We start from the raw sequence: 23,868 nt of genomic DNA, 5'->3' as shown, positions 1-23,868 counted from the left end.
TTACAATCAATCGAAACATTTTGAAGGACCTTGACAAAATGTTTGAAATGAACGTGACAGCGTACGTCATCACTTGAGCCCCGCCCTCCGACTGTTTCAGTCATTGTCCGTGTCGCGTACGTGCTAGCGCGCTACATCCCAAAGATTCAGCGTGTTACACACACGGCAGACGTTTGGAAAGTTGACGACTCAGCCATGAGCAAGCGAAAAGCTCCACAAGAATCTTTAAACGAGGGAATAACAGACTTCCTTGTGGGTATGTGAGATCGAAAAAGCTCATGGGCAAACGATGCTAACGCTAGCCACACCGGCCTTTGCGTGCATTGAGCTAACTTGCAAGAAATCTGGAGAGATTGTGCCGTGCCAAAATGAGATCGTAAACGGCTCCGCTTTTCCTTTCGAGACATGTTTGAAACGCCCCCAAACTCGGTTCAAGGGACAGGTGAGTGAAGTCATCCATTGGCAATGAACTCTCTTTTGTTTCTAGAGCTGGCCAACTACGAGAAGAACGTCAATAGGGCAATTCACAAGTACAACGCATACAGGTCATATATGAAGCTCATGAATGGAGGATTTATTTGTTTGCTGTATTTGTGCCCTATTGATTGTTTTGAAATCTTTTTGGATTTTAGGAAAGCAGCCTCAACAATTGCCAAGTACCCCCAAAAAATCAAAAATGGCGAAGAAGCCAAGAAACTGGTACGTGCAGTTGCGACATCATGAGCAGCATTTGTGATGTTTAAAATGGTATTTTGTAACATGATCCATCATTTTCAAGTCCCTTTTCCGCGTGTTTAAGCTCAGCGGCCTCGTAGTAGAGACTGGAAGGTTGTGGGTTCAAACCCCGGCCAGCCGGGTCATACCAAAGACTATAAAAACGGAACCCATTGCCTCCCTGCTTGGCACTCAGCATGAAGGCTTGCAATTTTAGATCACCAAATGATTCCCGCTGGCTGCTGCTCACAGCTCGCCTCTTTCCCAGGGGATGGATTCAAATCACATGGGTTCAATGCAGAGGACAAATTTCACCACACCCAGATGGGGGTGTGACGATCATCATTGGGACTTTAACTTATATGTTCCGTTCGACATTACGTCTGCATCACGATGTCCTCTCCATTCTAGTTTTCATGTTGCCACGAATGTATTTACAGGATGGCGTTGGAGCTAAAATAGCCGAAAAGATCGATGAGTACCTGCAGACGGGAACCCTGCGCAAATTGGAAAAGGTATTCATTGTCTTTCAATACGATAACTGTCACAGACAGATGTAGCCACCGTGGGAAAGGTCATTTCTATCTCTTTGTGTGTCTTAACGTGGAGAAATTGACAATAAAGCGGACTTTGACTTTTGATTTTGATTTTTGTTACGCTTCAGATTCGAAATGATGACACCAGCTCCTCGATTAATTTTCTCACAAGAGTCACTGGAATTGGGTATGTTTTAAAAATGACTCGAATACAACGAAAAGGAATAGAATAGTAACAAATTGCCTTTCTCTGGTGTCCACCTTAGCCCGGCTGCAGCCAGGAAATTTTTTGAAGAAGGCGTGAAGAGTCTTGAAGGTTTGTTGAGCAAGTAACTTACTCCAAAGGTCTATTTCAGATTCTTGCTTGATGTGTGTTCATTTATTTCCTTTTGCTTATGTGTGTTAAGATTTGAAAAAGATCGAACACAAGCTTAATCATCATCAGCAGATTGGGCTCAAGTGAGTTGGCTGATTTATTAGCTTCAATCTACAAATTAAGCTAAATGGATCCTTTAATCCTGTTCAGGTATTTTGAGGAGTTTGAGAAAAGGATTCCAAGAGCTGAAATGGAAAGGATGGAGGTGAGGTGTGGGGGGTGGGGCAATAAAATAATGTTCATATTAATATGATATCGATTGCAACAATAATAAATGATAACAATGGAAATTATTTGAGGGACTGCAGATTACGTGAATGGAATTTTTGGAGACTCATCAAGTTGGCAAGGCAAGAAAACAAATGTGCTCTTGTGCAGGCACTTATCCTAGAAGAGTTGACAAAGATGAGCGGTGATTACATCGGAACAATCTGCGGAAGTTACAGGAGAGGTAAAAACCTCGCCCCTGCTTTTGACCCAATGTACAGTCTGAAGTTTGAAATTTGCAGGCGCCGCATCGAGCGGTGATATTGATATCTTGCTGACCCACCCGGACTTCACCTCTCAGAGCGAGAAGCAAGTAAGCCTGTTCTCCAAATGCCAAAGGTGCTGCCATGTAAGCCTTTTTTTGTTCAAAACTTGTTCTTCAGCCAAAGCTCCTCCACGCCGCGGTGGAACATTTGGAGTCCGTCGGCTTTGTGACCGACACGCTCTCCAAAGGGGACTCCAAGTTCATGGTGAACCCTCGCTTGCTCTCCTTCGCAAAGCTACGTGATGGCAATCAAATCTATTGGCTCTTGTTTTTCGTAGGGAGTGTGTCAGCTGCAAAAAGGAGATGAAGATGAGGACGAATATCTTCACAGGCGCATTGATATCAGGTGCTCCGATTATTTCTGCTCCCCTCCCCTATGTATTTTTTTTGATATTATTAACGCGGTCCTTCCTCTTCACACTACCTCAAGGTTGATCCCCAAGGACCAGTACTACTGTGGCATTCTGTATTTCACCGGGAGTGATATCTTCAATAAAAACATGAGAACTCACGCTTTGGAGAAGGGCTTCACGCTCAATGAATACACCATACGACCACTTGGGGTCACTGGTGAGTCTTTTAAAAAAAAAAAAAAAAACCCTAGAAATTTGAATGGCCCCCAATATGTTATCATGTAATAAATTGTCAATGATTAATTACAAAAATTGTAATTCCACAATATTGTAGTTTGTAAAAATAATAATAATAATAAATCAGTCATGACATATTTAAATTGAATGGGGCTGTTCCTTCTGGCGGGCATGTAATACAGACATAGAGAACCCAATGAAGAAGAGTTTCCAAAACCGTATGACGAGCAATTGTTCCTCTTTGTTGCTTTATTGTAGGTGTGGCAGGGGAGCCTCTATTGGTGGATAGTGAGAAAGATATCTTTGATTACATCCACTACAAATACAAGGAGCCGAAGGATCGCAGCGAATAAAGAAAGAAGAAGGCTTTTAAATCTAGAAAATGGGCTTTTGTCACACATCCGCCAGCATCCATAGACCTCCTCCGGTCCTCATCATAATTTCTGTGCCCCGGCAGTACACAGTACAATATGTTTTGTTATCAGGAAGGTTTAGCAAAAGATCTGCTTGAATATGTGAAATGGTGCTGTAGAATTAAATAGGGTTAGTGATGATGAGGACATGACAACCCGTTTTACTTGTGATGACTATGGACTACAATGGGGTTTTGATTAATTGTGTGTGTTTTTAATGAATTACTGGCTATTGTAGGGATAAGACTAGTATTTGTCATATTTAGGGCTGTCATACAATTCTCATTTTCTTTTCAGGACCGTGATATTTGGAACTACTTAGTTCACTGTGAGTGAAATGCTGCAGTATCATTTTCTTTTGACCGACATATTTTGTGGACTCAGGAAAGTCCTGAAGGGCTACAAAATAAAGACATGGGGAAAAAAATGCAATTGTTTTTACGAGTTACATTGTACTGTTACTGATGGGAAAAGTTTCAAAATGCTTTATAGTTAAGTTTAGGATTGTGTGTGTGAGTATATAATATATATATATATATATGTATGTATGTGTATATATATATATATATATATGTATGTATATGTATGTGTGTGTGTGTGTGTATATATATATATATATATATATATATATATATATATATCAAGGAGTTAATTTAGAATTTTATTCGTAATTAAGAATTTCAAAGGAGCAATTTCTATTCCTAAAGAAACCATCAGTTGTCGAAGACGAGCTCGTGGTTTCCCTGGCAACGATAGGCCGCAAGGCATGACGGTCTGAAATAAAATGCAAGGAGAAAGACCAGAGAGACGGCCCGCTGTCAGCCAATCACGTCATCGGCTGCGCGGACATCAGCCAATAAGCTTGACGCAGCCTCAGCGCCCTGGAACCACACACCCACATTACTGTCGTGTGCACCACTTCGCATGAGTTGGACGCTCCTGCACTGCCGTTCGGTGTATTTCGAATCAAGCACCAAACAAGAGACGAGTAAGTTAATTGAAGAAAATTCACCGCGCTTGCTTATAAGAGTCATACGTTTTAATGAAGTGTGTGTGTGTGCGTGTGGTTGTTTGTTGTTAATTTATTCAATGTTGTGTACAGCGATGAATGCACAGCTTGATGTCGCGGTAGAATCAACAGTTCGCCCATTTTAGCACGTGAAGCAGCTACCTTTCCTTCAATGATTGCTTCTTTTAACAAAATGTCGACGTCCCAAACAATATACTCGGGTTACTACTAACATGCTGCTTTGGCTGTCGTGTGTGCATTTGATGCATGAACGCGCCTTCGGCGTCAACAAGGTCAGCTACGTCAAATGTTTTTGTTTTTTTCGTTTGTTTTGTTGAAGACTAAAAAAAAAAAGTTAAATGGCGCTCTGGCGTCTCCATAGAAACAACTGAGCGCGCGCATCCACTCACGCCACCAATGGTGCAAGTTATGCAATCCAAGTGGAAATAGCACGTCCAAATATCTCCGTGTCTTTATGTAACGTCAAATCGGTCAGTGACATTAAAATGAACTAAGTGTTTTTTTGCATTCATCTCCCAGGGCGACCATGGGTGATAGAAAAGCAGTCATCAAGAATGCTGACATGTCCGAAGACATGCAGCAGGATGCTGTGGAGTGTGCCACCCAGGCCCTGGAGAAGTACAACATTGAGAAGGACATCGCTGCCTACATCAAGAAGGTAGGTATCCAACTCGGAGCAAGGCGACAGACATGAAGGCTCGTCAGCAACTTAAGGCTGCTAAAGTGAATTGTCAGAAATGGGAAGGTTTATTAGATGGGCTTCATATGATTGAAGCTGCGGTGTACAAGGTAATAAAATCGCCATACTGTGATTGGAGTAAAACACTCAACTTGTTAGGCGTGAGAATTGGAAGTTGCGATGTCGTTTCCTCCCACTGTACTGCACGTACTTTAATTACAGTCAGCCCGACGCTCGGAAATACCGTCGGCTCAATAATGACAGCTGTCCATTTTAAAGGCTAAAAAGTCCCAAAATACTTTTCTTTGTACTAGAAGTCACAGTTTCTTTGTAGCCATGCTCTCTCTCTCTTTCTTTGTGTTTGACAGTGCTTCGCAGTCAACCACGGAGAGCTCTCCCTCCCTCCCTCCCTCCCTCCTCATGTCGTGGCAAAATATGGAAAGATTTTATTGAGGGTTGTGCTTTCTGTTTTTCTTGACAGGAGTTTGACAAGAAATACAACCCCACCTGGCACTGCATCGTGGGAAGGAACTTTGGCAGCTACGTGACTCACGAGACCAAACATTTCATCTACTTCTACTTGGGCCAGGTGGCCATCCTGCTCTTCAAATCTGGCTGAGCCCGAGAGAGAGAGCTCGACATAGTAACACACGCGTACACACACAATTCCAACTATGACAGTTATTGACTCGACAAAGGCATCCATTCCAAGGTGTGGCTGAGGACGCTGCCTTTTTGTGCTTTCTACTTTTTGTTCTGAGGATTAAACTAATGTGGCCATTTAAAAACAAATCAAACATGTATTTATTTTTGTCTGTTACGTTTAAATGCCTTTTTTTAAATGAAATGAAGCTTTGCATTCGGTGCCTGTTCAGTGTGTCCTTTTAAATTATTAATCAGTTAATGATTTAGAATGTCAAATAAATGTCCAGACCGAACGGCTGTGTATGATGGACTTTTATTAACGCACTTAGAAAACTAGCTTGTGGGGAAACACGCCGTTTGACAAGGCAAAGGTCCCACGCAGATATCCTCTGAGCTGTGGGACTTTCTTGATAAGTGGCAAGAGCTGAGCGTCAACAGCCTTCTGATCCTCCTTCCTCTGATCGGTCAACTGGTACTTCTACACGGGAAGGAGAAGATGTCATGAGCAATCGGTCCGCAAATTCTCGGAAAAATCCAGAAAGCGGGATTTATTGACCTCTTTCTCGGTGTCAAAAATCTCCCCCTCCTGGTGACGGGCTCTCCTCAGCCTCTTCTTCTTGAAGTAAACGTCATTGAACTTTTCGGGGATTTTCATCTCACTGATGTCCACTTTGGTGGTGGTGGCAATGACAAACTTCTGATGAGCCCTGCGCAGGGGGACTCTGTTCAAGACCAGCGGGCCTGAAACAAACGAGGGGAGCAATTAGCATTTGTTCACCGGTAATTCAAAGCTGATGCTACGAACGTAAGGTAAGACGTACCGGTGACAAGCAGCAGACCGCTTCCGAGCTGCTTGAGGAAAACCACGCGCTGAGAGAAGCCGGAGAAACAATCTTTTATTTGGGATATTTAGTTGCTACTCACGTCGGATGTTTGGACTTATTTACTACTTAATGACACAAACCATAGTCAAACAAGTTCAGTGAACGCATGTATTCCGAAATGCTACCTACCTTCCCACGATGACGGCCGGTGAGCAGGATGAGGACAGTGCCCGGCTTGATAGAGGAGCGCAGCCGCCTTCTATGCTGGCAGAAAGGCTTAATACCGTGGCTATGCAACTTCCGGGGGACGTCCTCGGTGGGGTAGTACCGGGGCTGGAAAAACATTCACGTTTGCCATAAACAGGAAAAAAGTTACTACATGACGGGGTAAATTAATCTACTAATCTTAACTTGATACACCTTGCTTTTCTCTAATATAGACCTGAAGCACTGCTAACAAACCGGTCAGATGTCTTGTCTATATTTTAAATAAAAAAATAAATAAAACTAGCTCAGGTAGGGCTTAAATACAGGTGCCCTTGGGGAAGTTGTGGTGCAGTGTGAAGTACATACCATCTTGCGCAGCTTGACAACACGTGTGCCTCCATTCTTGTCACCGCCAACGGTCTTGACAATTGTGGTTATGGGTCGGGGTTTGAGCTTCTTCTCCACCTTGATAGCGTCACACGTCAGTGTCATTCATTCACCGTTTGGCGGCACGGGTCGACGGTGATGCGTGCCCCTGCCTCCCTCCCTCCCAAACTCACCTTTGTCTCGGTCATCTTGGTCTTCCTCTTGTACATTGCGCGGCGAGCGTACATCGCCGAGCGGGAGTAACGGCCGATGCCCCGGGCCAACTCCGGGTTACGGCTCTTGTGGGGCTTCTTCGCTGGCTTGGCATCCGCCGGCTTTGCGTCTCCCTCTGCCATCTGACACAGGTAACACACGTCATTGAGCCAAGTTTGGAAAAGGCCTCGCAGGCGGCGTGTCGAATACTCAACGAAGCACCGTAAGTAACGCTAGCAAATGACGACTTGCCCGAGAAGCCACGCTAATGAGCAAACTGTAGCTGGTGGCCGGCCGCAGAGTAGCTAGCTACTTGAAATGCCACAAAAGCTCGAATCAACACTGAACGATAGGCACCGTCGACACGTTTCTGTTCGCCACTTGTCCAACGTTGGCGGCCATTGGCTACCGATGCCTCGAGCTGAATATTCTCATCATCGTGGCGTATGAACGAGTAATATCAACATGCGGCACATCATCGGTGATCAGAGATTGACGATGATGTCTTTTAAGGGCATAACATTGCTTCGATAACGTCGATTATGATGGATTTGATTCGTAGAGCCGCACGAATGCGATGAAGCCTTACCTTGGCGAAAAAGAAAAGGAGGACATCCGGGGAAGTGACGCATATAAGAACGCAGCGTGATGACGTAGACTCAAGCGTGTCTGGTCTTTGTAGTTTTATGAAGAAAAAGGTTTTGGTCATGGAAGAATAATTGTGCCAAGAGTTTGAATTTAAATTTCCGAAAATTATCATTGAATGGTAATATTAAATGCTGATTGAAATAATCATTGAGTAATATTGAAATTAGAATTAGTAGAAAAACCTTCGACCCAAATTGTTTGTTAAATATAAACCTGGCATTGTAAAACAAGTGAAGCTGATTTCCTTCTTCTTTTGTGATCAAGCGTGTGTTTATTTGTATTTATCTGACTTTTGTAGGACTTGTTCTTATACCACGTGTACGTAACCTTACCGCTACCCTACTGTAAACATTTCTAGAAAAAAATGGATGGACGGATGAACGAACTCGTGTGTGGGTAAAAAGAACAACCAACCATTTCATAATTTCAATGTTGAGCTGTAGAACTTGGATAAATCACAAAAAGATTCTTCCAAAAATGTAATTTATTCAGATGAACAAAAATGAGATGTCAAGTAGAAAGGAGTGATGGAAATCCATTGCAAATGTATGCCCATAAGGTTGTAATAATAGTTATGTAATGAATTTATTAAAGTAAGGCAACACTGAACTGCAACATATATCATACATTATTTTTGTCATAGACAAAAGACTAATGTTAACAGAAAACCACAACCTTGATTGCAGGTCACAATCTTTTGAGCCAGAATAAACTTTGATGCTTGGATGTACAATTGCATTGTATGTAGGCAGCATTTGTATGAATGTGATCATTTTGGCATTCCTCTTCTTAGCAATTCTGTAGCACGCTCAGCACTTTTCAAGAACAACGGCGATTCCTTGACCGCCTCCGATGCAAGCCGATCCAACGGCGTACTTGCCGCCTCGTCGCCTGCCACCAAACCCCCCCGCCCGAATAAATCATTCGAGGCCAGATGGAATAACTCCCAACGACGGCGCATATTGGCATGACCGTGCTACCTGAGCTCGTGAACCAGGTGAGCGGTGATGCGAGCGCCCGAAGCTCCCAGGGGATGTCCGATGGCGATGGCGCCTCCGTTGACGTTGCTTTTTTCGGGGTCTAGTCCAAGGGCCTTGGACACGGACAAGTACTGGGCGGCGAAGGCCTCGTTCACCTGTACAATAAGCCCGCCATCACTGCGAGCTTGCGTTTTTTCATGACTTACCAAAGGAAGAACTAATATGCTAAGTTTAGCAAGGCAAAAGCATGGCAACAGTATACTGACCTCCACTAAGTCCACGTCACTGAGTGAGAGTCCTGCTTTTTTGAGCACTTCGGTAATGGCCGGAACTGGGCCTGCGTAATCGGAATCCTTTGACTAGCTTCTTTCTTGTCATTGATTGTATATTGTCGTTAGCGCCGCTCACCAATGCCCATGATACTGGGGTCGCAGCCAGACACATGATAGGCCACGATTCTGGCCAGCGGAGTGAGCTTGTGTTGACCGAGCGCATCCTCGCTGGCGATCACCACGGCGGCGCCGCCGTCCGACACACCCTAAGGAGCAGCGGCGTTAGCGGCAGTCGACGGACATCACGCGCAAGTATTTCGTCTTTTTGTAGGGCTGACCGAAGCATTAGCAGCAGTAACGGTGCCTCCCTTCTTGAAGACGGTTGGCAGTTTGGCCATCTGTTCCATTGTGGTCTGAGGACGAGGGTGTTCATCCTGAGCCATGGACACTTTGCCTTTCTTTGCTTTCACGTCAATAGGAGCAATTTCTGCATTGTAGTGGCCAGCTTCATGAGCTGGGGGGGGGGGGGAGAGAATGTAATTGAACATTTGTGTGTGCGCATGTGAATTGGCAGCCTGCAGACTTCTCTAACCTGCTTTCCACCTTTGCTGCGTCTGGTACGCGTAATTGTCGCAGTCCTCTCTTGTGATTTTGTATTTCTCAGCCAGGTTTTCTGCCGTGATGCCCATCGGGATTTTTACGTGGAGATCGGTCAACCCTGCCCACAAGGTGTCCTCCAGCTGTCAATCAAGGCACAAGTAAGCTTTATTAAGAACAATTAAAAAAAAAAACTGTGGTGAGCGATGACTAATCAAACCTTGAGATCCAATCCAAACTTTGTCCCGAATCGGATATTGCGCACAGCGTAGGGAGCTTGGCTCATGCTCTCCGAACCACCGCATAGTACCACCTCAGAGTCTTTCACACAAATCTCCTAAGAACACACATAGAACCACAATGTTTTATTTTGATTACCCAGAAAAAAAAAAAAAAGAATTGAGTTGCGTGGGTTACAGGCCACATTACTGGTGGCAAAAGTTTTGAAATAATTAATTTTAGTACAATTTGGTTACTTCACAAAAACATTGCATGTGAGCAAGGGTGTGTAGACTTTCAATATGTGCCAGTACTAGACCGAAATCTTTTGATTCTTATGAACGTTGTCAACAAGTCAGTCAATTCAGTAGTTCAAATAAAATGACACCCATATTTATTCAAATTATTTGGGTTGTTTTAATATCATTTGTTCATTTGGGGCTTATGAACAATATAACTGTAGATACTTTGACGTGCAGCATTCCGTAGACATGGACAAAAGGACATCATTGTTTGATTTTTCAAATCAAAACATTATTTTCATGCATGCCAAGGTTTAGTGGTTATGCAGATCACTCTCATTAGATTGTGTAAATATGTGTAATGACGTATCCAGAGAGAGTCCTAGTTTCAGCCTAAGGTGTGTTCTGGAGTCACTCTCACCTGAGCCCCATTGATGATAGACTGGAAACCAGATCCACACAGCCTATTGACAGTGAGAGCTGGGACCGGGATGGGAACTCCGCACCGGAGACCAACATGGCGTGCGATGTAGGGAGCGTCTGCTGAGCTCTAAAAACAAACGCAAACACGTTGCATTCCAATTGAATGCGGAGGGGTTAAATGCCTACCTGCATGACGTTCCCCATGATGACGCTGTCAATGAGCTCGGGAGCCACGCCCCCTGCAGCGAGGGCCGCCTTGGCCGCATGCTCAGCCAGGTCTGTTGCACTGTGCTCCCTCAGGACGCCGCCGTAGGTGCCGAATGGAGTGCGCTTGGCAGCTACAATGAATACACCTGGGAAGCAAGGTATCAATCAATCAACAAGATCAGACTTAAACATCAAAGTCAGGTCCTGGTGGCTTGTTGGAGTCTCACATGTTTTAGATGTCACCCACCCTTCTCCAACACACCTGATTCAAAGGATCACCATCCTGAACAGTTGAATCACAGGTGATGGAAGAGGGAACACGTAAAACATGCAGGACACAAACAGAGTTGAACACCAGTAACTATTTAAGGTAGCTACAGTCATAATGTATTACTTAGTAACTAATGATGTTGTTGTTGAAGTGAAGTACCTGGGAACCTTTGTAAGGTAAAGTTGATGTTTAATAATCGCGTGAGACGGTTTACGTTTGTGTTCCAGAGGTTGTTTTTTTTGTTGAACATATTGACTTCTTGAGGTGACCTCACCTTTCAACATAGCGAAAGTGACCAAAGGCAAAAGCAATCAAACAAAATATATCAATTCTCACATCTTTACGGACAGCGTGTATTAAATCACTCACTCACTCACTCACTCCACAAACTTGTCAAACAAAGCCAGTGCTTTCAGATCCGCCATTGCATCGACTTAAGACCGAAGCATATTTACCTCTGAGCAGTGCCATGACGACCAATGGACAGTCGAAATGATTCGAATATAAACGTTTGCCTTTGACGTTCTGCTGGAACCTTCAAATATCGTCGTGGGTGCCCCGAAGGCTCAGGCAGGCAATGCGACCTTTCCCCTAGAAATAATGTGACGCGGTCAGCCGGCGAGGCGAGTCCAAGATATACAGCGTAGTCATTCTACGTAAGATACCAGTGGGCTGCTAAGCGACATTTCTGCGTGGCCATTCAAAGCTCATGTGTTTTTTTAATATACATTCAGTTGAACATACTTAATTCCATGTAAATGTAGTTACTCTGAAAGCTCTCAACAAGAGTTCATCATGGAAAAACTAATCAATAAAACCAACTATTATACCATGATTACTATTTCCTTGTTGTCACGACACAGTGTGATTGTGTGTAGCAACCATCGGTAGCTGAGCCAGCCAGCCGCGCTGTATGCACGCAACCTGAGGCTGACACAGTTGTAACTATCCGTTTATATCTGTGTGTTTTCCTTCTTCGTCGGTACCGTCTTAGTCTTCTTCGACGTCATCACCTTATAGCGTTTACAAACTATAATAGCGCACTAGTGTCTTCTAGTGGTCTGAAATGATTGCTGTCTGGACACTCAAATCCAAGGTCTGCAAACGTTTTTTGTTTTGTTTTTTTAAACCAATGAGTCACATTTACTGACATCCATGTTTCTTGAAGATTATCTTTTTCAAAACAGAATGTCATTGCCATTCAAAATAACTACCAAAAAAACCCCAACAACCCTCAAATAAAACAGCATTTCTGCTTTGAGATCAATAGACCGAAGTAGTAAGGCAAATAGGACATGATGCCAAATCCAAAACAAATATATCAGGAGGAAGATGAGAGAAAAAAAATGTAAACACAAGACAGAAGGCCTCACAACTAAAGTGTAAATATATGAGGAATAGGTACTGTCGCTCTGAGCTCAAATGCAAATTTGGGGCTCAGCTGCACACAAGTGGTGAGACCCCTTCAAATTTGCCGAGGTCAACTTTGAGGTGAAGCATGCAGAATGTAAACAGGATAGGATGGGTCCTAAGATTGACCCTCGAGGGAGAGAGCAGAAAGGGGGCCAGACTAGAACTCACACTCAAAACAAATGGTGCATCTGAATTGATCATTGTCAATGCAGAAGAGGAACTGGAACGGAACAACTCCTGGAGGGTCAGAAAGACAGATACTGGCCTTGACAGTGTTCAAGAAAAACAATCAAGAAAATGCTTGCTCCCCAGTGTGAGATCTCATGTGTATTACCATGTTTACCTTTTGAGTGAATCTTTTACCACACTCAGAGCAACAAAACGGTTTTTCCCCTGTGTGCGTTCTCATGTGCTTGACCATGGTTGCTTTGACAGAGAACGTTTTACCACAAGTTAAACAACCAAAAGGTTTTTCCCCAGTGTGCGTCCTCATGTGTATATGGAGGTTGACTTTTCGAGAAAAGGCCGTACTACAAACGGAGCAAATGAAAGGTTTTTCTCCTGTGTGTGTTTTCACGTGTGACACCATATGATGCCTTTGTGAGAAGGTCTTAGCGCAAGTCGAGCAAGTGAATGGTTTTTCTCCCGTGTGCGTTCTCAAGTGCGCTACGAGACGATGCCTTTCCGAGAAGGTTTTACCGCATGTCGAGCAAAGAAAGGATTTTTCCCCTGTGTGTGTCCTCATGTGTTTGACTATGTTGAGCTTGAGAGCAAATGTTTGACCACACAATGAGCAACGAAAGGGTTTTTCTCCAGTGTGCGTCCTCATGTGTGATTGCAATGTTTTCTTTTGAGAAAATGTTTTCCCGCAAAATGTGCAACAAAAGGGGCTTTCACCCGAGTGTTTTTTCATGTGCGATTTCATATATTCCTTGAGAGCAAACGCCTTACCACAAGTGAAGCAACTAAAAGGTTTTTCTCCTGTGTGTGTTCTCATGTGTCTAATCATGGGTCTATTTTGATCAAATTTCTTTCCGCAAATTGAGCAGCTGAAATGTTCTTCAGATGTGTGAGAAGTTGTCTTTTTAGCAGCCGCCTCCTCCTCTGCACAATTCCGCTGCTTGTCGTCCCTCAAAGGTTCCTCGATGCCATCGGTGTCTGACAGCGGAGATAAGAGATTGTCCGGCAGTGTACCTCCACTCGGGCTGTCGTGATTAATCTGTGACCACTGGGGCGGTGTTTCATCTTCATCCTCGTCACTCTTCCCAGAGAGCACAATCGCTGGCAACTTGCAGCCATCCATTGGCTCCTCTTCCTCAATGTGGAGATGGTCCTCCTTTTTGAAGTGTTCTTCCTCCTCTTCACTCTTCACAACAGGTCGTGGCAACTTGCTGACGTCAATTTCCTCTTCTCCCTTGATGTGGGGAAGCTGTGAATCGTCTCGCCGCAAAAGCGAGCTCCTCCACTCCTGACGAGCACTTGGCTGCCGGACATCTCCGGGACACAAGTAACACAAAACACAATTAGTTAACGTGTGTCGGACTGGTCAAAGCGGTGTTTCCAAAACAAAGAAATTGACATTGACACGTACTACGTGGGCAGAGAGCTAAGTCATATTTCACTTGCAAAAAGACTATTTTCACCAACACTTACGGCACCTTAATGTTGGTCATTAGGGTGTTACTTGGAGCACGATGTATTTGATCTTGGACACATTACAATGGGTGTCATCGTCTTTTCTTTTTGTAGGGGAGATTCTCAATTAGTTCAACTTCGTTTACCGTTACATTGAAAGAGATTGTGTACACCCAAGATTGGGGAGAGCATGAGATCAAATGTGTTCAATGACCGCCGGCCAGCAAGAATGTGAGCAAACCTTGGAAGTGTGGCATTGTTTGGGCAGCGTCCAGTTGACGTCGTTGTCTTCTCTCGACGGACAAAACTGCTTCTCGGTGATTTCACTCGCTTAAACCTAAGGGAAACAGTGTGTGTACAATTGTTTCCGTCTGCTGTCGTGAAGGACTAGAGAAATCCGAGCGAGGACATTCCAAATCAAATCGAAATCGCCGAGCAACTAACGGGTTTTTCTCAGCATGGGTGACAGACACTATGCTTTTCTTGTAGGAGGAAGGTATTCCTCCAATCGATCAAGTGATTGCAATCAATCCTTCAATCGGTCGGAATATTTCGTCCGCGCCCATAATAGTTGTTTCCTTATGAACGCATTGATCATTTTTGACGTAATTACAGAAGACGCGAGACTTGAACCCTTTCATCTTCACGTTCTTCTTCTTCTTCTTCTTCTTCTTCTTCTTCTTCTTCTTCTTCTTCGTCTTCTTCGTCTTCTTCGTCCTCGTCTTCCTCGTCTTCTTCGTCTTCTTCGTCTTCGTCTTCTTCGTCCTCGTCTTCTTCCTCTTCTTCTTAGACGGTAGGCATTTGACTTAATAAGGCGCATTACCATCACCGACTGTGGTGGAGTGTAAGTTCCTCCCTCTTCACCCAGAAAAAAAAGCATTCCAAACATAATATCCAATTTCCACATCCGTTTTCTTTGGAGTGGTTATAGGAGACATGAAACCAGGCCATTTTTTTCCCACCTTTTTTAAAAATAATGTATTTGTAGACTTTTTTTTTTTTAAATGTAATGTTCCAGTACCCTGAAAACCGAAACAAAGAAATTGACTGATTGAAAAAAAAAAAGGGGAGATTCACTCCCAGCCATTCTTGTAATATTTCGATGATAAGACGCGTATTTTTGTTTTCAAAAAGTCATTTGATTGTTTCTGAATGTTTCCGCCAATCCCCGACAAGTGCAAGAGTTGACGTTGCGCAAATTCAAAAGTGTCCAATCGGAGATGAGCAGAGCGAGGCGAGGCGAGGCGAGGCGAAGCAAGGGGAGGCGACCCGGTTGTTTCAAATCCGTTTGTCCAGTGCGGTATTTTGTCTTGCTGTTTGGAAACGAACCGCTCTTATTTCCATGTAAACGTGCTAGAAGATAAGCAGTTGAAAAAATATGGACGAAGATGCTCCCGTCAACGTCGAGAGCAGAAAAGGTCTGAAAAGCGTGTTTGGGTCGATGACGACGTTATTTAGCCTGGCCGCTAATGCTAATTATGCATTCGCGGATGACGAGGAGAACGATGATAATAGAATTGATCGATTCCCCATGTAACACGATGTATGCAAACACGGTTAATATATGCTGTCGGCACGATATTGCTCATTAAACGTCATATTTGAACGATACAGCACAAATTGAGAGGCACGAATACAGAAAACGTGTGTTACTGTGTATGTTAATATAGTCATGTTGATTCTTGATAGACGAGCAGATGACACCACAAACTCATACACAAAGTTATTAAAAGCCACTGGATTTAATATATGAAGGAGATCTGTAAAATGTCATGGCAAAAAATTAATCCAAGCGAAATGAACAAAAGTGGGCATGAGGAATTCTACTTGAAAAAACAAACAAACAAACTCCCTGTAAACATTGATAGCTATTAGTATGTCACTGACCTTTGTTTGTGTCACAGAACTGCGCAAGAAGAAGTTCATGGAATACTTGAAGAATAAATCAAAGCACAACTCAATGTAAGAAGTTATATTGTTGGCAACTACTTTCTCTTTAGTGGAAAATATTGGACACATCCTGTTTACATCTTGGCAGAGGTCTGCTCTCTGTTGTTGAAATGAAAACATTTGTCCTTACAGACAAAACGTCAATGAATGTGCAGTGAAGAAACCTGAGACTACAAAATTGACATCTGCATTACAGGTTTGTGACGGTGAACTTTAACCGGGAGTGGAATTAAATTGCTTGAAGCCGCTTTTTTTTTTTTTTTTTAGATTCACAACAAGCTCGCTTTACAACAAGCATCAATTTAACAGAGTTGAATTTGTGGCCACCTTGTAGCGCTTATTCAGCCATTTTTTTCCACTCACAATTGCAGGAAAAAAATGGCTTAACGATAGTATCACTCAAATCCCACGAGTTTTTTTTAAAGAAAATATGACTGCAACTGAACAGATATTTTGAATTCTTCAAATAGTTCAATAATAACAATAATAACAACAATAATAATAATAACAATAATAATAATTCACCCCTTTTTGTTCATTTAGATATTTCTTTTCTTTTTTGTTGTATTAGTTCCCCCCCCCCCCCCCCAACGTAAAGCTTACTCTAATTCTTTATTATCACTTGAAAGCAAAAGAAAACAAGGAAAATAATGTCATAGTGTAGAGACATGTCATCGTCTTTTGTCTTTCAGCTCATCGGGGGCAAAGAAAATAAAGCTCCTGCCACTAGTTTCCGTCATGAAGCCAAAAAAGTCCAACCCTTGGCTCTTATCGACAACCAAAAGCCCCCCCGAAAGCCATTTCTCTTTCGGAACAAAGAGAAGGTACTGACTGAACGCAGTCGGACGACACAGTCAACAGTCTGTAAAAAGCCAACACTCACGGGGACATACGCTGTTCCCACTCTGAAGGCGAGCACTTTCCCCCCAAAAGTCAGAATACAGCTCACAGGAAAAGTATCTTCCAACCTTTCAACGGCCAAAAACTCAAGCACGACCTTTAGGCCGCGGCTCACAGGAATAGTATCTTCCAACCTTTCAATGGCCAAAAACTCAAGCACGACTTTTAGGCCGCCGCTCACAGGAAAAGTATCTTCCAACCTTTCAATGGCCAAAAACTCAAGCACGACTTTTAGGCCGCCGCTCACAGGAAAAGTATCTTCCAACCTTTCAATGGCCAAAAACTCAAGCACGACTTTTAGGCCGCCGCTCACAGGAAAAGTATCTTCCAACCTTTCAATGGCCAAAAACTCAAGCACGACTTTTAGGCCGCCGCTCACAGGAAAAGTATCTTCCAACCTTTCAATGGCCAAAAACTCAAGCACGACTTTTAGGCCGCCGCTCACAGGAAAAGTATCTTCCAACCTTTCAATGGCCAAAAACTCAAGCACGACTTTTAGACCGCCGTCAAAACCCACCGTTTCTTCCCTTCTAAAGACTTATACCTACCGGCTGAGTCTAGGACCCATGGTGAACACCAGGACAGGGCTCGTCCCTGCCTTAACCCATCCTCGGGTCCTCAGATCTCTCCCGGCGGCGGACCCCAAACTTGTTCCATCGAGTAATGCTGTCACGTCCCCCAAGGACCTGGTAAAGAAAAAGCCTCTTCACCAGAGACCAGTTGTCCCTCGAGAGCTCAAGTCCACCTTTGGTGAACAACCGCCTTGTAAAAGCAGACCCAAATCAACGGCGGTGCCCTCGTCGCCCGCACTACCTTTCGCCGGGCTGCCCGACAAAACGGCCCATCAGCCCGCCAAGCGCACGTGTCGACCTCAAGGAAGGCCGACGACTCGGAAATCGGGAGTAGGCGGACGCACGTCTCAAGCGCCAGCGGTGAGCAGGATACCCACGGCGACCAAACCTAAGTTGGCTGACGTGGCTCCGAAAGGAAAGAGCGCCCCGATGGCAAAGCGGACGGAATCGTGCGCCACTGTTGTCAGCCAATCCAAATTTGAGAGCAAAGCCACAAAGTCGCAAACAGTGGGGAGAAAGATGGCCGCTGAGCAAGCAGAGAGACTGTAAGTACACTTAGCATGGTCCTGGAGTGTGATTACGTGATCCCAAAATGGAACATTTGCCCAAGCCGTTCAAAAGGATACGTGTTTGAAACCAAACATATCTGCAGTCAATGCGTAAAGAGTTGACTCGGCCCGTTGTTTGCACCAGATTGTTCAATTAAACGGCAAAAAGATTGCTTACCTACCGTATTTTTCGGACTATAAGGTGCACCTTCAATGAATGGCCCATATGAAAGCTTTGTCCTCATATAAGGCGCACCGGCCTATAAGGCGCAACATTAATGCATCATGTCAGTTTTTTAATCCAAATCAAATCATTCTCCATTTTATCTTTTTTATTTCAAATTCAGACGCAAAAAACGACTTTTTTAATCACAAAATAATAATCCATAGTCTTTTTGATTCATGATTTATAGTCTTCAGCGGGCCACTTATGATTGATTTCATGACACAATGCTTCGGGGCAGTTTAAATTTAGGAATTTGCTCCACATATTAGGCGCACCGGACTATAAGGCGCACCGCACTGTCGGCTTCGGAGAAAATGTTCGGTTTTTAGGTGCGCCTCATAGTCCGAAAAATACGGTATTTGATCTCTTTGACTATTTTATCTCAGTAAGCTTGCTTACCTATTTTATCGCTGCATGATATCTTCTATATTCAATCGAATCTTTTTATTTTTTTCTTCCAAAAAGATAGTACTGTAGCGACAGCCCTAAAAAAAAAAGTGGGTCCCGTACCACCTTTTATTTTGGTGCTCGCGGCGACGTGACATTTTCTCCCTGTGGCTCCATTTCGAATAAGTATTAAAGGTGTGGTGTCCCTCGTCTGCACTCGTGCTTTTTATTTGGAAGTGCTTGCTCAATCGGGTGTGAAAAGTGGAAGAATTGGCGGAAACAGTCTGTTGACCGTCATACTCTGGAAAGTTTGACTGGAAATTCTCGATAAGTGAGATAAATGTTTTCCAGGAAGAAACTGCAGGAATGGCGGGAAGCCAAAGGCATTTCCTACAAGCGGCCTCCCATGCAGACCAAGCCTTCAGTTGGACGCGTCCTCTCGCGACCCCACTCAAGCACCCTGAAGGCTCAAGAGGACGCTGGCTTGTTCATCCGTGACGTGGAGAGGTCACTGTCTGACTGCATGAAGCTGCTCACTGAGGTACACGTGGCCATGGAATCCATTGTTTCCTCTGAGAGCCTTTGCTGGAAAGGGCCACGCGATAGGCAATGGTCCAAGTGCGCTAATTTTCCGAGCAAACCAGACATTCTGTCTGGCACTCGTGCTTTTTATTTGGAAGTGCTGCCAAATTCGGACCCCACGTTCTACACGAATGAGGCTAAATTCCCAGGTATTTGACCTTTTGTCCTTGATTCATATCGGGCGGGGTGTGAGATGAGTACTACTTCCGGTAAAGGTGAACTTACAGGACACATCCTGATCAATGCCGCGGCACCGTCTCCAACCCCAACAGAGTTGTCCGGCGCAGGTGAAAGAGGTCCTCTCACGGCTGCCGCCAGTGTCCCAGAAGTTTGCCAAGTTCTGGATCTGTAAGGCCCGCCTGATGGAGCAAGAGGGTGACCTGGATGTCCTTCCCATGTACGAGGAAGCTGTTCGCGTCGTGTCGGAGGTGAGCGCGACCAATCGGCTCATTTGAACGTGCGTGTCGGTGTCGCGCTTTAAAAACACAAAGTGTCTGCGTTCATCCACTGCAGCCCGTGGACGAGCTGCGCGCGGTGGTGTTTGACATTCTGAAGAAGAAGGAGACCAAAGGTAGTGAACAGCTTGGCAGTGCTGCTCTTTTGCTCAGCAACAGTACAGTATGGGGCGCCGACAGAAAGAAGCTTTGCCTCCGTTTTCAAGAATTGTCCCACTTTGCCCTTCCTTCTCTTCCTCCGAAAAGCAAACAAATCCTGGCTGTTTTTTGTTTCTTCCTCAGCCAGCGTGGGAGATGACACGGAAGCAGACGGCACTCCCAGCAAAGGCCGACAGATAGAAGAGAATGGCCGAGACCCCACGGTGACACCCCCCGTGCGGGTACTCATCTCTGGGGAGACGGGGGCCTCATCCACGGTCAAGTACAAGATCACCGCCACTCCCGGGTGGGTACTGCCACTCTATCATCTGAATGGATGGGGAGAGAGAGAAGTATCATTAGCACGGCAACAGACTCGTGGCTTCCTTTCTCTCCCGCAGCCCCCCGCCTAGGCAACGACGAGAGCCAAGACGGGTGGACGGCCACGAGGTGCGCTTCTTCACGCCCGTGCGCCGCTCCGTGCGCATCGAGGGGGCGTCGCGCTGCTACCCGACCTCCCTGCGGGAGCACGACCAATGCGTGGGCTCCTTCGCCGAGTTACTGGCCACTGAGGAGAAAGAGGAGGCCAGGGGCGACACCCTCTTCGTCTACAGGGAGAACGAGGCGCTCAAAGACAGAATGCATGTCCGGCTGGTGAGTGAGTGAGTGAGTGATCATTAGCGCTCATCATTGACCTTGCAAAGACAGAATGCATGTCGGGCTGGTTGGTAGGTGAGTGAGGTGAGTGAGGTGAGTGAGGTGAGTGAGGTGAGTGAGGTGAGTGAGGTGAGTGAGGTGAGTGAGTGAGTGAGTGAGTGAGTGAGTGAGTGAGTGAGTGAGTGAGTGAGTGAGTGAGTGAGTGAGTGAGTGAGTGAGTGAGTGAGTGAGTGATGATTAGCGGTCACGATTGAAGTTGCTTTTCACTGCTGTTCCTTTGACAATGTACACTTCCTGGCGTTGTCGTCGTCTCCCATCCATTCAAATTGAATTCTTGCTGATATTTTTCACATTTGCCCCAACTTTCTGTCATTCTGGACATCTCGGGCGGGACACATGTTCCAGAAATGTCCACGTTTTGCATGATTTCTGACAGCGACAAATGCAGATATTTCACGTCCACATGTGCCGTTGCAGATTTCTCCAATGATTTGTTTGAATCATTTTGCTTCACTTCTTCTACTTCAAACTGTTCAGCTCATTCAGGACTTTTTGAAGAACTTTGTGTTTTGTACATTGCATTAAATGCCCCGAATGGATTTGTTTTTCTTTACTCGTGTGCTATCGCACTATTTTCATGGAATATTTTTCAGACTTGAATGTGACCAAATATTCGATTTTTGAATGAAAAACTAGAAAAGCTTAATGTTACCAAGTGTCACACATTATGAATAAAATGAAACCAGTTAAGTCCCTTTTGATTTGGTATCAGACTTTTTGGGTTGACTTTGTTTCATGGCTGCAAAAGTGCATATTAGACATTTTCAGGATCAGGCTCTGGGACAGCTGGGACTTTTTGGAAACAGCTATAAATAACGTTACAAGATTTTACTCTCCAGCACCAAGCCGCTTTACAGCACTGTTGCGTCACCTTTGGAAATACTTGGCAAAGCATCGCAGGTGGTGAGTTATATTTTGTTGTTTTTAATTTGCTTATTTGTCTTCATTTGCTCTTGTATTTTGATGTTTTGTACTTCACAGTCTAACACAAGATGACACTTAATCAATCTTGCACAGAGACAGATTGGATGTGGAAAGCTTTTTTTTTTTTTTTTTTTTTTTTTTTAATATCTATCACTTCCCAGCAGGCGTCAGTGTGTCCTGTCGTCGTTGACAGCACTCTTCCCCCCTATTAGGTCCTTCTTGATAAATGTGGAGGCGGGCACATACGCAATATACTTAGCTCACGTTCTCCATCGGGAGATTCTTAGCTCTTACTGCCGACCGACCGAGCAAGTTAAGGTGAGTGCAAGAATTACTTTGAGATGTTCATATTTACTTTTCAATAGTTTACAGAGTTGTTTTTTTTTTTTTTTTTTTTAATGGAAAAGGCTTTGATTTAGTTTTAATTAGTTGTAGTGCTCAGTTTTTGGCTTTTATAATAAAATAAAAAGCTGACTAAGTATTGTGTAGTAAAAACAGTCAACACAATTTGTGCATGTTCTTAGATCATTAAACGCATCAGTAAAAGCATTCATGAGACATGAGTGTTTACTTTTCATTACAGTAAACACAAACAAATACAATAAACTTACATAATTGCATGATTCCTTTGTTCCAAGTTGCAAACTTCTTCAGTGGATGTCAAAATTTGTGGCTTTTGAACGACTGCGTTTACAGTCCAGGCCATTTGCTTTTATTGGAAAATGATTGACAGAATTGTCATTTCAGTCGTGTCGAACTGTGAGTGAGCGCCATGACCTACGAGAGCAAGTGGTCCACCCTGACAACACCAGAAGGAAAATACATCACTGTGCGAGAGTACAGGGACGGATTCAAGCTGTGTGTCATCGATAAGCAGGGAACCACCATGCGTACGTATTGTTGGAATTCAAATTTTCCACTCTTTTTCAACTCTCACGTACTGTACATAGAAAAAAATAAACAATATATATATGTGTGTGTGTATACACACATATATATACACACACACATATATATGCACACACATATATATACACACACATATATATATATATACACACATATATATATATATACACATACATACATATACACACATACACACAGTATAAATATATAGGTACACAGTATAAATATATACATATATATATATAGTATAAATAACTATTTGGCAAAGCAGAGGTTCTAACTAACAACTTCCTATTGCAAGTTTGTGCATATCATCATGGGATAATCGGGTGAATGATTGTAAAAAAATATTTGCCGACTGCCGCCCAAGTGCTCACGGTGCTTTCCCTCCCAGGCGTTAAGCTGCAGCTTCTTGAAAACAACAAGCATGTTGCTTTTCTTTTCTGGCACAGTGACGTGTGTTACAGTCTCACGGTGGAGGCCAACTCGCTCAAAGTGAGTCAAACGCTTACAATTCAGCTGTCATAGATTACAAGCGTAAAAGTCCTTTTTGAATGAAAAAATAAAAATGAAAAAAATGTCTCCTCAGTTGAGCAAAAGCCAGCAAACAACCGAGGATTTCCGAGAACATCTGCCCGAATCCTGGCTCTTTAAGAAACGCTGTAGTGCAGGCGAGTGGTACGTCCTGGAGTCTGTGCAGGAGCCTGCCCTGAGTCTGTCCATCAAACAAGGCCACCAGGCGCTGCTGAGTCTCAGCAGCACCATCACCCATGGTATGCTCCTCCAGGACATTGCCTCTCATAGCATTTGAACACCCTGAAGCGCTCGCCAGCCAATGGCAGGGCACACAGAGACCAACAACTCGCACTCATACCTGGGGACAATTCCGAGTCTTCAATCGGCCCACCGAGCATGTTTTTGGGATGTGGCCGGAGAAAACCCACGCGGACACGGGGACAACATGCAAACTCCACACAGGGAAGGCCGGAGGTGGAATGGAACTGGCACCCTCCTAACTGTGAGACGGACGTGCTAGCCAGCGCGCCAGCGAGCCGCTATCCTCTGTAACCAGGGCAACCAAAACATTCAAAAGAGGAGTACGCAGAGAAAGGACACAGAATTGATAACTGAGCTTCCTTTCTCCATTGTTCTCCAATCCTGGTTGTCTTCTCCTCTTTGTTATAGTGTGTAAAATAAAGTCTGATGGTACTTAGACCTGACATAAATAGTTGTTCTTCTTTAGACCGAGTAGTGTCATCGACTCTAGTTTACCACAACAAAATCACAATTGGATACTTTCTTTGATTCAGTTCAGTCTGTCTGATAAATACACAGGGCAAAATAACATTTATTGTGGTCAAGGGGATGTTGTTTGCCATTTCATTTGCAATTTACACAGGATCTTACTTTGAATTGAATTCAATGAAATTCACAAGATTATTCAAATGATGTTACCTAGAATTAAACAAATTCAAATTGAAACAATTGCTATTTTTTTGTGCTGGGGTGAGGGAAGGAGTCTAGGAGA

At 44.1% G+C, this 23,868-nt stretch overlaps 6 protein-coding genes and 1 pseudogene across 9 annotated transcripts; 4 read left to right on the top strand and 3 right to left on the bottom strand.

The window, feature by feature from the left end:
• The first annotated feature begins 60 nt into the window (after positions 1 to 60).
• Positions 61 to 3,644, top strand: polb (polymerase (DNA directed), beta). Its single transcript, XM_085908924.1, has 14 exons — positions 61 to 256; positions 488 to 545; positions 633 to 699; positions 1,155 to 1,229; positions 1,379 to 1,437; positions 1,517 to 1,566; positions 1,658 to 1,709; positions 1,777 to 1,831; positions 2,005 to 2,077; positions 2,136 to 2,206; positions 2,277 to 2,363; positions 2,437 to 2,504; positions 2,589 to 2,728; positions 3,007 to 3,644. The coding sequence occupies exons 1-14, from the start codon at positions 196 to 198 to the stop codon at positions 3,099 to 3,101; spliced, it is 1,011 nt and encodes a 336-aa protein (XP_085765050.1). The 5' UTR covers positions 61 to 195; the 3' UTR covers positions 3,102 to 3,644.
• A 342-nt stretch (positions 3,645 to 3,986) lies between these two features.
• dynll1 (dynein, light chain, LC8-type 1) lies at positions 3,987 to 5,808 on the top strand. The gene is made up of 3 exons (XM_085908949.1): positions 3,987 to 4,149; positions 4,711 to 4,849; positions 5,352 to 5,808. The coding sequence occupies exons 2-3, from the start codon at positions 4,718 to 4,720 to the stop codon at positions 5,487 to 5,489; spliced, it is 270 nt and encodes an 89-aa protein (XP_085765075.1). The 5' UTR covers positions 3,987 to 4,149; positions 4,711 to 4,717; the 3' UTR covers positions 5,490 to 5,808.
• A 4-nt stretch (positions 5,809 to 5,812) lies between these two features.
• On the bottom strand, positions 5,813 to 7,802 carry rpl6 (ribosomal protein L6). Its single transcript, XM_085908938.1, has 7 exons — positions 7,715 to 7,802; positions 7,107 to 7,268; positions 6,913 to 7,011; positions 6,529 to 6,672; positions 6,337 to 6,385; positions 6,072 to 6,256; positions 5,813 to 5,993 (listed from the first exon to the last, which is right to left on the bottom strand). The coding sequence occupies exons 2-7, from the start codon at positions 7,266 to 7,268 to the stop codon at positions 5,841 to 5,843; spliced, it is 792 nt and encodes a 263-aa protein (XP_085765064.1). The 5' UTR covers positions 7,715 to 7,802; the 3' UTR covers positions 5,813 to 5,840.
• A 443-nt stretch (positions 7,803 to 8,245) lies between these two features.
• On the bottom strand, positions 8,246 to 11,575 carry acaa2 (acetyl-CoA acyltransferase 2). 2 transcript variants are annotated; one of them, XM_085908900.1, is made up of 10 exons: positions 11,440 to 11,575; positions 10,693 to 10,859; positions 10,505 to 10,633; positions 9,843 to 9,959; positions 9,618 to 9,765; positions 9,364 to 9,539; positions 9,162 to 9,291; positions 9,020 to 9,090; positions 8,754 to 8,908; positions 8,246 to 8,664 (listed from the first exon to the last, which is right to left on the bottom strand). In XM_085908900.1, the coding sequence occupies exons 1-10, from the start codon at positions 11,453 to 11,455 to the stop codon at positions 8,583 to 8,585; spliced, it is 1,191 nt and encodes a 396-aa protein (XP_085765026.1). In that variant the 5' UTR covers positions 11,456 to 11,575; the 3' UTR covers positions 8,246 to 8,582. The 2 variants fall into 2 exon arrangements, with proteins under 2 accessions (XP_085765026.1, XP_085765025.1); XM_085908899.1 differs by lacking the exon at positions 11,440 to 11,575 and adding an exon at positions 11,144 to 11,404.
• Positions 11,576 to 12,684: 1,109 nt separating this feature from the next.
• Positions 12,685 to 14,744, bottom strand: LOC147058674 (uncharacterized; annotated as a pseudogene). The gene is made up of 2 exons (XR_015065796.1): positions 14,274 to 14,744; positions 12,685 to 13,891 (listed from the first exon to the last, which is right to left on the bottom strand). The product of XR_015065796.1 is annotated as an uncharacterized LOC147058674 (transcript).
• A 506-nt stretch (positions 14,745 to 15,250) lies between these two features.
• ckap2l (cytoskeleton associated protein 2-like) lies at positions 15,251 to 21,197 on the top strand. 2 transcript variants are annotated; one of them, XR_015065793.1, is made up of 10 exons: positions 15,251 to 15,450; positions 15,937 to 15,994; positions 16,115 to 16,178; positions 16,675 to 17,999; positions 18,967 to 19,156; positions 19,470 to 19,625; positions 19,711 to 19,768; positions 19,935 to 20,097; positions 20,192 to 20,518; positions 20,568 to 21,197. XR_015065793.1 is itself a non-coding variant. In XM_085908869.1 (9 exons), exons 1-9 carry the CDS (start codon positions 15,411 to 15,413, stop codon positions 20,454 to 20,456), a joined length of 2,319 nt encoding a protein of 772 aa, XP_085764995.1. In that variant the 5' UTR covers positions 15,252 to 15,410; the 3' UTR covers positions 20,457 to 21,197. The 2 variants fall into 2 exon arrangements, 1 of the variants encoding a protein (XP_085764995.1); XM_085908869.1 differs by having other exon boundaries at positions 15,252 to 15,450; positions 20,192 to 21,197.
• A 150-nt stretch (positions 21,198 to 21,347) lies between these two features.
• Positions 21,348 to 23,731, top strand: LOC147058672 (uncharacterized). The gene is made up of 4 exons (XM_085908948.1): positions 21,348 to 21,749; positions 22,179 to 22,321; positions 22,735 to 22,835; positions 22,930 to 23,731. The coding sequence occupies exons 2-4, from the start codon at positions 22,204 to 22,206 to the stop codon at positions 23,149 to 23,151; spliced, it is 441 nt and encodes a 146-aa protein (XP_085765074.1). The 5' UTR covers positions 21,348 to 21,749; positions 22,179 to 22,203; the 3' UTR covers positions 23,152 to 23,731.
• The last annotated feature ends 137 nt before the right edge of the window (positions 23,732 to 23,868 follow it).

Source organism: Syngnathus leptorhynchus, chromosome 4 (assembly GCF_054491065.1).
Source record: "Syngnathus leptorhynchus isolate UIUO chromosome 4, UIUO_Slep, whole genome shotgun sequence".
In the NCBI taxonomy this organism is placed as follows: domain Eukaryota; kingdom Metazoa; phylum Chordata; class Actinopteri; order Syngnathiformes; family Syngnathidae; genus Syngnathus; species Syngnathus leptorhynchus.
The sequence above is the reverse complement of the archived record's forward strand: the minus strand, read 5'-3'. Positions and strand labels throughout refer to the sequence as shown.